Source organism: Salminus brasiliensis, chromosome 2 (genome assembly GCF_030463535.1).
Source record: "Salminus brasiliensis chromosome 2, fSalBra1.hap2, whole genome shotgun sequence".
NCBI lineage: Eukaryota > Metazoa > Chordata > Actinopteri > Characiformes > Bryconidae > Salminus > Salminus brasiliensis.
Window position 1 is genome coordinate 19,012,193 of NC_132879.1, and position 15,679 is coordinate 19,027,871.

Sequence of the window (15,679 nt, forward strand, 5' to 3'; positions counted from 1 at the left end):
TTGGTTTTCCATTTGTGTAGTCATCGTAAAGCTCATCATCAATAGAAATCTTCTCATATTTGCCATGGCCAGTCACAATGAACTTGTAGCGTTTACCAGAGGAGGTGCCCTGAGAATAAAAATAAACATCACATAGCTGCAAAGCGAGAATAAGGGGCCATGAGAAGCAGAGAGACTCAACTTTTCCCCTGTTCTTTTGTTGTTGTTGTTGTTGACGATGATAATAATGAGACTGAAACAATTACCTTCCCTGCAGGTCCAGACCGCCCTGTTGCTGAGCCTTCTCCTATGATCTCCCACATGTTCTTCTTCTGAAGCACATCTCCTGCTTTAACGTCCTGAGAATGAGCATGGAGAACAATAGTCTCAGAGACCTTTTTCTACCACATCCTCTGTAAAAACCAATGAAACCTAAAACCCAACTGAAAGTGCACAACTTAGGCAGAAGGCTGGTAGCCCACCAGAGGGCAGTGCAAACAGGGCTCTGCAACAGATCAACTGTGCGAGACAACCTCGCATACACTACCCACGGCATTCTCTTAAAACTAAAGGGCCAAAAAGAGTCCTTTGCAGCGTTGTGATCGAAAGAACATTTGGTTCCTTTAAGCAGTGGCTTTCAACTCCAGTGTTTGGGAATCACATGTACAGTGGTTCCCCACAGTGGGTACAGTATGGGGTTGCTTTGGAGTGGAAACGGCACCAAATTGAGGGATCATGATTTCGAAGGCCCAGTGGAAAAGCACCATTAGCTGATGAGCTGGATCAGGTGTGAAACAAGGCTTTGGTCCCCAGGTCTGGATTGGAAAACCAGTGCCCCAAAGAACCTTTTAATGCATGACTCTATAAATAGCTACTGTGTGCCCAAACCAAGAGCCAGTGCACGAGCATTCCATTCATAAACACACGTAAACACGTCTGCAATCTTTTCTCATCAGAAAGAAGGAAGAGACAGATTGAATTAGTCATCTGTTTTTACCTTAGGAGGGAAAGAGAGGGAGGCAGATGAAAGAAGCAGAGGAGAGAAACTGGAAGAAGATAGAAGACAAAAAGAGGCCTTGATTTATTCTTGTAGGGACAGATACATGCCACAGATATCGAGGTGCCTCTGGCAGGCTTAATACTGAAAGAGCATTGTTGTGGCTATACCACTGAGTAGTGGTGTGGACAATGGGACAATGGAGAGATCTGATTAGAAGCTTAGTCAGCTGATACTTACAGATGGTTTGGAAGTCATGTTTCTGTTGCTACCCTCTGGGCTCCCTTTCACCCACTGAGTGATGCGTTCAGCCACAGCCACCTTCAGTCCCTCGGTGTCCTAAAACACATATATAAAACACACAAAAAAGACACATAGAGGGTATTAGACAGCTAAGTCAATTTCAAACACAGAGTCAAATGCACTGGCCCTGAGAATATTACAAAGAAACATATTTTAAAGAAGACCTTTCTATAAAAGGTCAACAAATCTTAAACTCTCGACTGCTTTCCCCCCTTTTATTCATGTTCATGACAGAAATTCTTTCAGTGGACCTGTAGAGTCTTATACTTATCATTGTAATGTGGTCACAGTCAGCACAAGTGATAAGGTGTCAGCATCTGAGGCACAGTGGCATTATCTGAGTTCCAGTTTTGCTCAAATTTCTATTCAAAACAGACTCTTGCCTTTTACTCATACTGCCTAGAGGCGCTGGTGATGTTGAAGGAAATTGCCTGTCACTGATCTTCAGGCTAATAGCAAACTTTTGGATGAGCAGTGATATGTTCCCTCTTTGTCTTCCTTTATGGGCACATTCACTCACACTGGCAGTCTTACAACCTCATTCAGCTAATTAAAAGCTTGTGAAGTCAGCAATTCAATGGATTCTTGGGGTTGATTAGGGTTGTAGCTAAAGCCTGCAGAAAGGGAGATCTCCAGGAGCAGTGGCGCCTTGGTGACCACTGTTGTAAGCCTCCTTTGGCCTTGATGACTGCCTCACACTGCCTTGTCAAACTTTTACTCTCAAAAAAACCTCGATCCTCAAGCCACTCCATCACTTAATGAACAGTGTGGCATCTTTCATTGTCTTCTTGGTAAATTAAGTCAGTTTGTGTGGGGGTTTTTTGTCACTGGCTGCCAGTATTCATCACTTTAAAATAAAGTTGCCAAAAGGAGCTCTTGGGATTGAATGCCAATTGTTTTGTGGTTCTTCACCAAAAAAAGAATGGACAGATCATTTACAACCATCATTTAGGAACTTGTATTTTGAAGAGTGCTCTTGGATGCATAGAGCAGTGAGTATAGTTGCTCTCAGACCTTTGATGGGGTGCCTTTGGGTGTGCTCTGGTTCCAGGCCTCTCCTGCCTCAAACATGTTCTTTTTGGCTGCGACAGGTTCAGGAGCACTGGGCATGTCCACGGCAGCTGGTTTGATCATCTTTGGTTCTTTTGAGGAGATCTACAGAGCATAACAGATCACAGGATCTTTTAACATCAAAAAGCAGTAGATATAGAGGGAGGGTTCCTTGAGATGCATGAAGGCAAGAAATCTAACCGTGCCCCATTCCCTTAACACACTCTGACCACAAACATCTGCTTTCCTGGAAAACCATTACCTCAGAATATCTTGTGGTTGTTTGACTTAACGGGAAAAAGCCCCTTTTAGTACCAGACAAACAAATACAGCATAAAAATGTATGCGAGGAATTTCCATTTATCTCTAAAAAGTGTTAAAAGACAGACTACCCCTCTCACAGGCCAGGCAGGTGATGGCAGGTGCCTCTGAAGAACACTACACCACTTCAGGAAATCTATGACACTGTAGCTGGCACCAAAATTGAGGCATGATGATAGAGCTCCTGTACAGTCACCACTGAATCATTCCCCACCACAGTACTGCCCGTGCATCCTATGCAGTAAAGCTGATCCGGGATCATATTTCTTTATTACTATACAATTTGTCTGTCAGTACATGCCTGAGTTCAGACTGATCTACACTCAGAGCTCTACCTGTAACAGAGGAAACACTCACCTCCACAGCATGGCTGTACAACTCCACTCTGTCATCAATTTTAGACAGGAGTACTGGTGGTTGAGTCTTCTTAAAACTGTTGCTGTTTCCAAAACAAAGGCACTTGGTCAGGGCATGTGAAAGACTACACAGCATAAAAGCAGCATATAAAAGCTTTAAACCTCATCGCCTGGCCAAACGCCCAGATAGGGATAAGAGGGATTCTTGTCCCAGGTGGAATATTCCTTTTCCCCCACTGGCAATTCACCATGTGATAATGTCCCCAATGTGCAATTAGATATTTCAGCTACCATTCACTCATTATCATTTCAAAGCTGATATGCATCTGTCTGTGAAACAAGCTGTTGTTGTTGACTTTGAGGTGCAAACTGGGTCACCTTTTTGTTCTGACCCTGGCCAACAAAAAATGTGAATGTTGTCTATGTGTGTTTTCAAGCATTTTAAAGGACTCTTTCATGATTTTATAGGAAAAGCAGAAACAATCAAATATAAAATTTTTTCCCCCATACATTTCCTTTCATTTTAAAATTCCTTTGCCTAAGCACAACCAAGAATAACCAGTCAGTCCTTTAATTTGACCTTATGACCTTCTGGTTGCTGGCTCACCTCTCTTAGAACTAGTTTGCCATGCTTATGTATATACTGTAAATAGTACAGTACATATGGGACATATTGTTGCTATCCTAACCTAACAATGTATCTACAAAATGGTAAGTTTATTGGAGAATTTCATTTAAGTTCTAAGATATAAATCAATGTAATTGTGGACCATTTCAGTTGTGCAATTTATCATGAAATTCTGTCACAATGTAAACGGCAGCTGTAGTGCTCAAATAATGTAGAGAACTGGTGATGGATATTCTTTTATATGTATATATGATGAAAGGTGGTAGAAGCTGGGAACCTGCTAACATCTTGAGATGTTCTGGAGACGTCATAGTGGATGTGTGCTGAGAACGAACATCTCCCACATTGAGTATCTCCCAACAGCATAACAGTGATGCCCTAAAGGCCTAAAGACCGATGCCAAAGGGGAACAATGTATTTGCTGAGTGGTACAGAGTAATCAATGCTCCTCTGTGGACCAGTTAACCTCTATAATAAACACCTTCCCTCACCTAATACAGTCCATGTCATACTGTTAAAAGTATTTTGAAGATTCCTTAAGGCACCATATATGGTTCCTCCACAGTTTCAAATTGAAGAACCTCCTCAAGTTCCTCAAGAATCTTATGCTTTAACAGTGCATGACATCTCGCTAGTGTCATCCAAGCCAAACTTGTGTATGTGTGTGTGGAACTTCTCCGAGACTACAATACACTCCCAGCACCTGGCACAAACGGGGTGACCACTTAGATCTGGTAGGAAACTCTGACCCTATTCACAGACAAGTCACTTCATATGTGTAAGATATTAAGCAAGCGTACAGAGGGGAGACATGTGTTAGTCATTAGTGATATGGTCGGTGATTAACTTGCTCCTTTACAGATGACGCAATGCTTTCCCATGACAAATACAGCTCATAAATTGGAACTCTGAGCTGTCTTGCAATGTAAAACAGACAGATATGGTAAGTGGTGTCACTCTTTTAGCAGACAGACTATCTACTACAAAGTGTGCATTATAACAGTCATCTTCTTTTGCTGCTCTGATGGTTCAACCAATTGCACTCTTACAGACAGACTAAAGAGCCGACATCAACTCACATGTACGGACCTGTCTGCCATGTTGATGTCATCAAAGAAATGCTCAAGGCAATTGTATTCTGAGAAAAAGTATTCTTGCTGACGTCAACCACACGCATACAGTAATCCATAGGCCATTAGGATATCATCACTCTGTGCTTGACATTGCCTCTGCCTGTATCTCCCTTCTCTTTCTTTTGTTAAGTCACAGATTTGCACATTTGTGGACATTTTCACACAAGCTCTAAATAACTCCAGGACTTTTACAATTTTACATTGCTGCAAGCTGAGTGTGTATGGGCTGATAAGTCACTGCCTCAGACTGCATGGAGCCTGTTCAGAGCCCACCACAATATCTCACCAGCCACCAGAGGAAACACACACACTCCACATCTGGACCACGTTATCCAGCCGATAAATCACAGCCAACAAAGGTGATGAACTAACAGCGTACAGAGGTGACCCATAGCACCTATGTCAATGTTTACTTACAGACATTCGTCATTCAGCCAGAATGCCTTTAAGTTTTGATCTAAATAGACTAGCTATTTATAGGCAGCAATAGCATTCGTCCAAATGGGAAAAATGCAGGCAGGCCATACTTTAGGGTGACTGGCAGGGCTAAATACACTCACCTTTTCTTTAAAGATCGGTTTAAGGATTCTGTTCTCTCTGTGATCTGAAATGAAGAGAAAAAAACATGGAAAAGGAAAGCATTTAAAATGCTAAAAATATTTTGGAAAAAGTTAGTGCACATTGCTGGGGGTGTGAGTATTCCATTACCTCATCACTGAGGCGGTTTCTTAGTGTTTTGGTTTATTTGAATAGGAAATGATTCAATCACAAAGCAGAGAAATTCCTGAGAACTAGCTGTCCTACAATGGAAGCATCCTACATCCCCTACCATAAAAGGGAGAATTAAGCCTATTCAATCCATTCATGAGCTCTTCCCAGATTATATAATGGTGTCTTCTCAGTGACTAAAAGAACATGTCAAACTGCGAGCAGGTGAAAAGTTGCATTCATACGTGCATGAGTAATAATGTGTCATGGTGGAAAATGACCTAGGCCCCAAACAGTTCTTCCCCGGCCCCTTCACTTCAAAGCAGACTAACACTGTGCATGCTCAGTGGCTCTCATTTCAACCCCACAAAAGATCCCCTTGTGCGGCTGTTGAGCCTGCTGGCCTTTTGATTCCCAACTCACCAAGCATGTACTTTCAGCTGTCAATCTCTCCTCATGCTCTCTCTGAAATTACACATGCAAGCAGAAGGTAGCTCAGGACGACGAACACAGCCTCAGAAACACCAAACCAACCACCACCCCACAGAGCAAGGTTGGGAATGAACATAGTATAAACATGCATATTTCTCCTATTTCGGAATATAAACTGGACACTGAGAATGTGTGAATGTGTTCAGTGTGAAAGACCTGTCCAGAGAGAAACACATTGTGTACATTTTGAAACTTCAAGGAGTTGTAGCTTATGCTATTTAGGTAGATGCATGCAAGAGCCCAGCTAGACAAAGAGTAAGAGATGATGGTCACTGTACAATACAGTAATGCACTCTTAAAAATAAAGGTGCCTACATGGTTCCTGGCTTAAGATGTACTGTTTCAGGGACTTCAATTGGTTTACAACCTGAACATTATGTGGATGCACTTGATTTACAAAAATGGTCCCTCAAAGAATCATCCACTGAGAGGTTCTTTAATGAATCCAAATTAGTTCTTCTTACAAATGTTTATATTGGGGTACCAAGGTGCAATATTTGTGGTAAAGAGACGGCTACAAAAACTATATCCACATTCTTATCTGATTCTTCCAGGTCAGGGGTCAGGTGCCAAACTTTGAATCTTTGGGAGCCAGGCAGCATTGGTCAGATTAAAAAAAAAGTATTTCATAACATTACACTTACTTCAAAAATACAATTTTAAAAGACAAATGAGAATTGAATAGGTTAATGATTCTTTGAGTCATCATGGTTTTATAGAAAACTCTTTATATAATATAAGGGTACAGTGTAAAACTAAGCTTGTCCTCTCATCGGAGAGAGGGTGGGGTTGTGGTTAACAGTATGGCAGACCAAATAAGACATCCCTGAAGGCAAACTTTGGCACGTGACACTTTAAGCAGCCATGATCTATGGCATCCCTCCAGTGAGCCCTTTTTAGCTCTGTTTGACACCTTTATTTTTACGAGAGCATATAATACAGAAGCATAGTGATAAATTATACAAAGCAGTGGTCACTAACCCTGCTCTTGGAGAGCAGACTTTGGATCCAACCCTAATTGCCCCCACCTGACCCAACTAATTACTGCCTTCTGAAGTACTTGATTGGCTGAATGGGCTGTATAATATTTGTGTTGGACCTGCAGGAAAGTAGCTCTCCAAGAGGTGGGTTGGACACCACTGATTTAAACAGTAAGACAGACATACACATTTAAGCCAGATATTGCACAAAACCCTTAGCTTAATGTTAGAACATCATATAGTATTGTGGGTAACAACAAGGCAAACTGCAGGCCATACAATATGCTGGTCATACCAGGCTATTTAAATGAAACTAATAGAGAACACATGGTGACAGAATATAAACAATTACTCAAACAGTAATACACATATTAAGGCATAACTGAATTCCTTATGTCCTATAAGCTCATATTATATGTGCGCATTATGTTTATCCTTTCATGTGTGAAAGACAGTGAAAACACTTTGGAGCAGAAAAATGAGTGGACACACATCACTCAAATGAACCACACGCATGCGACTTACAAGTTTAAATGGATGCTATCATCTGGAAAAACAGTCATTTCATCATAAGGATTTGAAATATGAGTAGATGACAAGAGAAAAAGCTACTTACACACATAAACAGAAATGAGCTGTAAATGGTGTACATCATTTCCACATGAACAAAATGCTGGGGCGACTGTATGGTGGTAAAAAGGTTGGTGAACCCTAAACATCAGTCAGAGTCTAGTGGTGTAACTACAGAACAACGGAGCAAGTACATGAACCAAGCACATCAGCTTATTCTCATTTACATCACACTGCTGGACATTTCCAGGGGTCCGTCTGTCTCATTCTCTGTTAAGCAAAGTAGTTTTACTACATCATGTCACCTGTTAGGTTAGCTGATGTCCAGGCAACATGACTTCTTTAAACTGCTCCATTGACAACTCTGAGAACTAGAAGCTTTGGTAAAATCTAAAAGCATGTGATGTAAAGGTACTTTAGTGATGTAAAGTGTTCTTTACACTCTTTTACAAAAATGGCATCGCTCAAAGACCCTTTTGTGATTTTTTTGGTGATATAAGGTGTTTTATTAATATGGAAATTCAATGCGTTACTATATTTCATTGTACAACTAATGAAACTACTGTCATTTAAATATAGTGTTCAGTGCATGATTAAATGAAAAGTTTTTTTTTACCTTATTAGTGTGACTCTTTGGACTGACAGGGTTAAAGGAATCATCTCCGTCTTGGCTGGATGTGCTCAAGTTCTTCATCCTTTTCTCAGCTGCCTCCATCCTCCTCCTCTCAATATCCTCCTTCATCTGCCTCTTTTCATCCTGCAGATCATCCCATACAACTTATTATGAACAGAACACAAACTTATCTCTCTCAGAAATGAAGGAAGTCTCTGGAAAGAATGTCAGGAAATGGTTGTATTTTAATGGGTATAGAATGCATGTGTCAATGTGTTAGCTTTTCTGTTCCAGCACCTCCTCCTTCACCAGCCTCTGATGATCCTCCTCCTCTCTCCTGCGCTCCTCTTCCTCGCGCACTCTCCGTCGCTCCTCTCTCCTCCTCTTGAGCTCCTCCAGCTCCACCTCTGCCTCAGCCTGCCGCTGGCGGAGATGATCCAGCTCCTGGCTCTCCTTTTCCTGGTGGCTGCGGCGGATCTTCTCCAGCTTTTGCTCTGTTTCCTGATTAACCTCGGCCTTCTCCTTCGGCTCAGAGGCCTGACCTGTAGTCCTGCTGAGATGTGGGGGAAGGGGAAGATGAGCAAGAGGGGTCATATAATATCAGCCACCGCGAGCTGTGCTGGAAGTTCCCTGGAATGAATCCATATCTGAATACATGACATCAGCTACTTTATATAGCCACAACCTTCATGGAGTGGACAGGGATACATTCCTTCAAAAACGGTCCTGATGAGGTTGTATGGTTCCTCATTATGTAGGCCTGATTTGTTGGCTTAAGATTGCATGTTTATTTTAAATGGTCTGATGAACCATGACAGCACAGCAATGACAGCAGTACCATTTACTGTAAACAGTTCTGGTGGCTGCTGCAAAGGTGAAATATGATACAAATCAGGTTCCAATCTAGCCCTGTTTTCCATCCTTGGGCTGAATTAGGTGTGTCTCCAAGTTCAAATAACAGCATAAAGATTGTTGTATTTTTGCTTAGTTCTTAGTTAGAGTCTTTAAAATCCCTAACTGCAAGGCCACATTGTGGGCCCACACCCTAAATCCCTCTCAGAACTACATAACTTATTATTTTATTTTTAGAAATGCTTCAAAAATGTCTTTACAAATACATTTTCCTTCTACTACAAGCTACCAGTCTGTGTGATGTACCATGATGTATGTACGTTTTGGGACAGCAGCAATATCAGTTTAACATTAGTCAGTCTTAAGATCTTCAGATCGATAACTGGGGGCTCAAGCAGCTCATGTAGTAGAACTGACATTTAGAACTCGTCTACACCTGGTCATTTCTTGAATATCAGCAAGTGTTAACAGCAACTTGAAACAGCTACAAATCCAATCACTCGAACCACTTCAGGAGGTGGTCTGAGACGTATTACAGCCACAGGAAAAACCTCCCTATGAAGTGCATCGCTGGGCAGGTGACCCATGTCTGTGGGGAAGATAATCATGGTGGACAACAGCATGACAAATCATGCATGGTCGCATGTAAAAATTGTAATATTGTGTAAAAACATTGTAGTACATGTCAGCAGTGACTTGGATTTTCTCTTTCTCTTAATAACTATGCTGGACTGTACACAGGGTTAAAGTTTGTTCCAGGCAAATTCTTCAAAAAAGGAATAAATGGTTCTATGAATGATGCCATAGACAAAAATGTGCCATTTTTTATGGAGCTAAAACCGGTTCTTCTATCACATAAAGGACCTTTCGCAGCACCATTATTTTTTAGACTGCAATAACAGTCAATAACTCGCAACTCACCTCATAGTCTTTTTGGTTTTAAACAGCTGTGAAGTCGCTTCCTCTCCAGCAGTGTCCTCATTGTTGGCACTGGGCATCCTGTCTTGCTGCAGGAAAACTTTAGATGTGTATGAGACCTTTACTTCCTGTCTCCTTTCTTTCACCTGCAAAAGTCAGAAGGTTAAGCCTGATTCAGCTAAAAAAAAACCCACAAAAACAAAAATATTCAATTTAGAAAACAATAACATTTTGACTCTTGCCTTCACCTCAGCTTGTGGTCTTGGATCATCATCTTGCCTCTTGCCAACTACCGTCACCTCTTCCTTCCATTCTTCTGCCTCTCTGTCCCTAAAGCTGCTTGGTCTCTCTCCAAACTGCATCCGTTTCTCACTGCTCTTCTTCACCGGCCTATACTCCTCTTCTTCCTCTACTTCGTATCGGGCCTTGTGCTGTCGAGTTAGTATGTTAGTGCCGATCTTCTCCCCTCTATTTGTTGCTCCATTCATGGTTCTTTCCACCTCAAGGTCTTCCTCTTTGGGGCCGTTCTCCTCCTGCCTGGCTCGCCTGCCCCGCTCTAATCTTTGGGACCAGTCGCTGAAGCCTTCGTCCTCCTCCAGTGCTCCAGGGCAGCTGGGCTTCAGTTCGCTCTCGAAACTGTAGTTAAATGCATTGGTATCAGATGTGTTGCTTAACACAAGACTTTGCTTTAAGGAAAGATTTTTAGCGGAGGAAAATGAAAACAGTTGAGAGTGTGATTATGCAGGTGTTAGAAAAATTCTCACATTTCCTAGAGGAGACCCACATTCTGTCATCTCGGGCCAGCAAGGCCCAGGCTTTGCCAACTATGGTTTTTGGTGCCAAACCCAGTTTGAAAATCCATCATGCCTCTGAGACATGAACTGAGGTGTTGTAGCCACAATTAGAATGAAAGTAATCAAAATGCACAAAGCAGTGGAGAGGCTAAAAGCTAAAAGCAGAGCCTTTTCTGTAGGGGTCAGGAGTTTCGGTGATGGTGAGGGAGGTGTGCTGGTTTACAATCAGAGAGAAATGGACGGAAAGCACAGCAGCCCCATATAATCACTTCATGAGAATTGCGGCCAAGTTAACAGTCAGTGAAGCATGAACAGACTTCATCAGAGCAGGCACCATATGGAGCCCACACCTGTAGAGGTATATGGCTACAAATGCTCAGCAATGAAACTATGCACTGACGTCATTCTGCCCATCTATTAACACCGGTGTTCAGCTTCAAACACGATCCGAAAAAACAGATGTCAGAGTTTCTGAGGATGGCTTTGTTGTTGTTGTTCTCTTGCCACAGGCAACCAGATCTCACTATCATGCTATAAGTGAGGAAGGTGTGGACAACACCTGAAATGACTTAACTTCTGTCATACCAACACCTGATATGACATAATGCGTGATATGCAAACACCTGATAAGGTTGCAAAACCAAAGGTCATCATCAGAGTGATTCCAAAGATGCGTCACTGGCTGCTGGTGAAGATTACACATCGCTAAACATCACAACGTCTTAAGGGCATTAAGGGCAGGCTCACCTAGGAATACTACTAAAAAAATCTATTCTGATAGTAAACAAAGTAAGAAAATGGCATTATGTTTTTTTTTGCATGTCCCTTCAGATCCCAATGACTCTCAGAAGTACCACATTATTAAGAAGAGTAAGGGGATTAAACCATTTTAAGCCTGGTTGCATAACTCCAGTCTCCAGCAAAGTTTGGTAGCTGCCCTACTCAAACACACCGGATTCAACTCATCACTGAATTCATCATTTAGGAGAAAAAAAAGCCTTTTATTTAAAATACATTTTTCTGGGGGTCTCAGATTGGTCCAGCGGACTACAGATTTATGGATCATTGGTTTGAATCCCAGGTCATTCTGCCTGCCATCAGCAGCCAGAGCCTATGAGAGCACAATTGGCCTTTAGTATATGATCTAATACAGAGCCTCTAAACTCCCCTTTTTATAAACAAAACTGTACACATACAACTGTTTTTTCTTTTTTCTTAGTGGTTTTTGTCTTCTTTCAATGTAACAACATGCTTTCATTGCACCTTCAGAGGCCTCTTAGAGACTTAACCAAAGCAAAAGCACCTGCACTAGTCCAGCTCTCAGCAATATCTCATTAATGAAACAGGGGAAAGTGAAGCATGTCCATTTTATTGGCACCAACTGCATCCCTGACAATTCTGTATTCATTAAAATGTCCTGAAATTAAAATGTTTTTCCTCTGTCCAAGTGCTGCTTGAAAGGAATGCAGAGCAGGTTCCGGTAGATGATTAAAGCTTATTTCCACCAAATAAAAATCTGTCAAAATAAGACCAACCAAAGTCAGGTAATGGTAGGTTACATAAAAATAGCTTTGCTTAGCTTGGCTAAATATTTAAATGTACATTTGGAAAATTATAAAACAAAGCAAAGATATATTTTATAGCTACTTGGAGCTTTAACCTGGATGCATACAGGTCCTTGCAAGCGCTTGAACTCAGGTTCTCAAAGCCAAGACTCTTATATGATTAAAACATAATTACAGAGCACGCAAAATCAACTTGTTCTCTACTCTAAACAGTTTGATTCACAGGGCCCAGAAAGCTGTGTCTCTCTCTGCACTTCTGAGAGGTGTGGTCCATGGCCAGGCGGCCCATAATTATGCTTCTCTGAAAGTGGAAGCTGTACATAAAGAGTATAAGCTGTGCTGAGGGCAAGAGGGCCATGCAACCCTTCCCTAGCCCTGCTGTACTATACATTCTTTACTGCTTAGATAATAATAAAAGGGTAGCTATAGAGAGTGAGTGTGTCCGGAGGAGAAGGTGAAAGACAGTGAGAGAGTAAGAGAGAGAGAAAGTGCTGCAATTTCTGCTAGATGAATGCTGTATGAGAAGAAGATCAGATTAACAATCTAACCATACTAATGAGTGAAAGTCAACTTACAGGCACTCCTCAGTTGGTCCGGATCCATCCTGAGGAGACCCAGAAGATCCAGTGAGACTTCGTTCCTTCCGGAGAGCCTCCCTAGCCCTGCGCCGCCGCTCCCTCTCGATCTCCTCCGCATCCTCAATGCTGCGCTGAGCTGTCACTCTGTGGAGGGAGAAGCCACACTGTGATAAATGTTTTTCAGTTCAACCTAAACTAATGGCGTGGCATTATGGCAACAGACAGTTTAACTGTCAAATCAAATAAATACTGAATGAAACAATGCAAATCTGAACACATGGGTTACACAAACAAAAGTAACATTTTACATGAATTTAATGCAAAGATAAACAACCATAGAATGATGACCATACAAAGCCCTGTCAATCTTATTGTGAATAACACCTATAAAATGAACTAACAAGGAAAAAACAACCCTAAATCATTCATTCATAATTGTAGGCCCTAGGCCCTAGGCCTGGGTCCCTTTGACAAAGTATATTTTGTACATCAGATACCTGATATTCCAACATCCTGAAGGAGAAAGCGATATTTGACCTATTTTCTAAACCAACGACCGAAATGTAGTGTCGATTACAAAATAACCTCATCAAAGTCTGCTCAAAGCTATGCTATATGGTCAAAATTAATTGTTTTTTTCTGAAATCAAGGGTAGTAAAAACAAAGTGTATCCTGCTTTCGTCCAGGGAAAGCTTTCCACTAGATTTTGGAGTATCTGACAGGATTTGACAGCATTCAGCCACAAAAACATTAGTGAGGTCTGGATGCTGGATGATCACCTTCTCACCTGAACCCAGAAGTACTGGATGAAACATCATTCTTCCAGAGAACACAGTTCCACTGCTCCACAGCTCTGTATTGTGTGTGTGCATTTGCACATCTGTGTCAGCAATGGGTGCAATCTAAAGTAGCTGAATGCATTCATTAGAAGGGGTGTCCACAAACATTTGGACATTTGGATGTGCCTAGGTTAGCTGGCTTGCAACTGTTTCTTCATGACTGTTTAATCATTGGATATAGCATGTGGATAAAACCCACAATTTAAACACAAAACCCTGGTGATCCCACTGAGCTTTAGAGCGAAATGGAGAATGGCAGTCTCTCTTTGCTGGTGTGCTTAGCTAATGGGGCATACTACTTAAATGTTATCCTTAAAATGCAATCATAATCATACACTGACCTATAGTGCAGTGCAGGAACACTTTTTCCTTCCTGATGAGCTGGAGTAAATGGTCTATTCTCGCCACTGAAAACTCCCCAATGTGTCGGGATAGAAATCTTGTCAGATGTAGGAGGAACCAATCTCGTGGGACATAACAGTATCCAATGCAATGATGTGTTTTTTCCTCACTACACTCATACACATTTTCGACTAGAGCCCTGTTTCCAAAAATTTCCCTTCAAGGACATTTTGGATTACTACTAACTGAACAAACAGGACCAATAGGTTACCACATTTCTTTGTATTTTACATAGTAATAATAACCATATAATAAACTCCTTCCTTCCTAGTCAGCGTTAACCGTGTCTGTGTGTCTGACCATAGAGGAACCACTGTTCCTACTTTAATCAGCCCTCAGTCCAAAGCAGCTCTGCTCACTGAGTCATCCGCAGTGTCTCTAGAAGATTCTCTAAACAATGGCTCATTGGGTCTGCAGAACGAGAGAGAGCCAATGGAACATCTGCTTCTGGGTTCAACAACAGCCGTGATTGAGCAGTGACATCCCACACGCATACACACTGGAGATGCTGATGCGTTCGTGTGTTTATCCAACCAGTAAACACACACACATACACACACAGACATACATTCATGCACCACACATCATCCTTGGGCATGTGCAAGCACGTGTGTGTACATGTTTGCGGTTGTAGGAGAGGAGAGTGTGTTTACAGTAAAGCAGAAAGCCTTGTGTAACCCACCAGAATGAGGATAACTTGGGTAATTCTCAGCATTATGAGGGAAAAGCAAAATTTGTGAGGTAAGGTAAAAGTCATTAACTATAACTAAAGCATGCTCCTCTTCAGCTGTAAGGGGTATCCTATTCGTCTGTGGCTCAGTCCTGAGGGGTTTGTCGATAGCTTCCATCTGGGTGCCTTAGTGTCATATTACAATAAACAGCAATGTAGCTTCTGGATCAATTAAAGACATGCATAGGTCACTAATGGACTCTTAACGCATACCAGACTTGCCTACCAGTAGAGTCACCGTCTGCTCCAATGTCTTTACAGCTTGCCCCAAGAACATGTATTGCAGGGGAGCTCCATAAATTTCCCCATGATCACAAAAGGGGCTGTGTCACCCCCCTGCCGCTGCATTCTTGTATTAGCTATTTCGCTGTAAAGGGACATGCATTCTAGCCAGCTAAACGTCTTACTTTCCCCTGCTCTCAGCACTATAATATGTCTGACCAAGCCAAGTCATGTCCTCGGGCATTCTCACAGGAAGGGAAAGTAGCATGGGAAGTGAGGGTAAAGGGGTGAAAGGGTTACAAGCCAGCTGAACCACTGCAGTAGATGCACTCCCTCTCTCTCTCTGCGTCCTATTTTCCTTTTTCTTTCAGTCTTTGTTTCCATATTCTATGCAGTCAACCATAAGTCACAACAGAGACACAGCTGAGCAGTTTTAGGCTAAAGCAGAATTCACTTAGCATTTAACAGTTCACCCCAGTACCAAAGGAAAGCACCACCACAGCATGGAAACTAGCTTCAAAGGTCCACTGATACACAAAAGACATGTGGTGGGATCAGCCATTTCAACCAAAGCTTTTTTATAGACCCTTATTTTTGAAACCTCTTAATCAGTGTGGTGGGGTTATTTCATTTCTGGCACAGGCCACCT

At 41.9% G+C, this 15,679-nt stretch overlaps 1 protein-coding gene across 4 annotated transcripts in view; it reads right to left on the minus strand.

Moving 5' to 3' along the window:
* lsp1a (lymphocyte specific protein 1 a) overlaps positions 1-15,679 on the minus strand; it is a 28,839-nt gene that overhangs the window by 6,680 nt on the left and 6,480 nt on the right. Inside the window, exons 2-13 of one of the 4 annotated variants that reach the window (XM_072669544.1) lie at positions 12,835-12,981; positions 10,149-10,536; positions 9,904-10,046; positions 8,428-8,680; positions 8,134-8,274; positions 5,899-5,940; positions 5,328-5,371; positions 3,008-3,089; positions 2,294-2,434; positions 1,217-1,315; positions 246-338; positions 1-109 (exon numbers count right to left, since the gene is read on the minus strand). In XM_072669544.1, the coding sequence (XP_072525645.1) occupies positions 1-109; positions 246-338; positions 1,217-1,315; positions 2,294-2,434; positions 3,008-3,089; positions 5,328-5,371; positions 5,899-5,940; positions 8,134-8,274; positions 8,428-8,680; positions 9,904-10,046; positions 10,149-10,536; positions 12,835-12,981 (1,682 nt within the window). Of the gene's footprint in view, positions 110-245; positions 339-1,216; positions 1,316-2,293; positions 2,435-3,007; positions 3,090-5,327; positions 5,372-5,898; positions 5,941-8,133; positions 8,275-8,427; positions 8,684-9,903; positions 10,047-10,142; positions 10,537-12,834; positions 12,982-15,679 lie in introns of all 4 variants that reach the window. The other 3 variants (XM_072669538.1, XM_072669530.1, XM_072669523.1) reach the window with 3 other exon arrangements.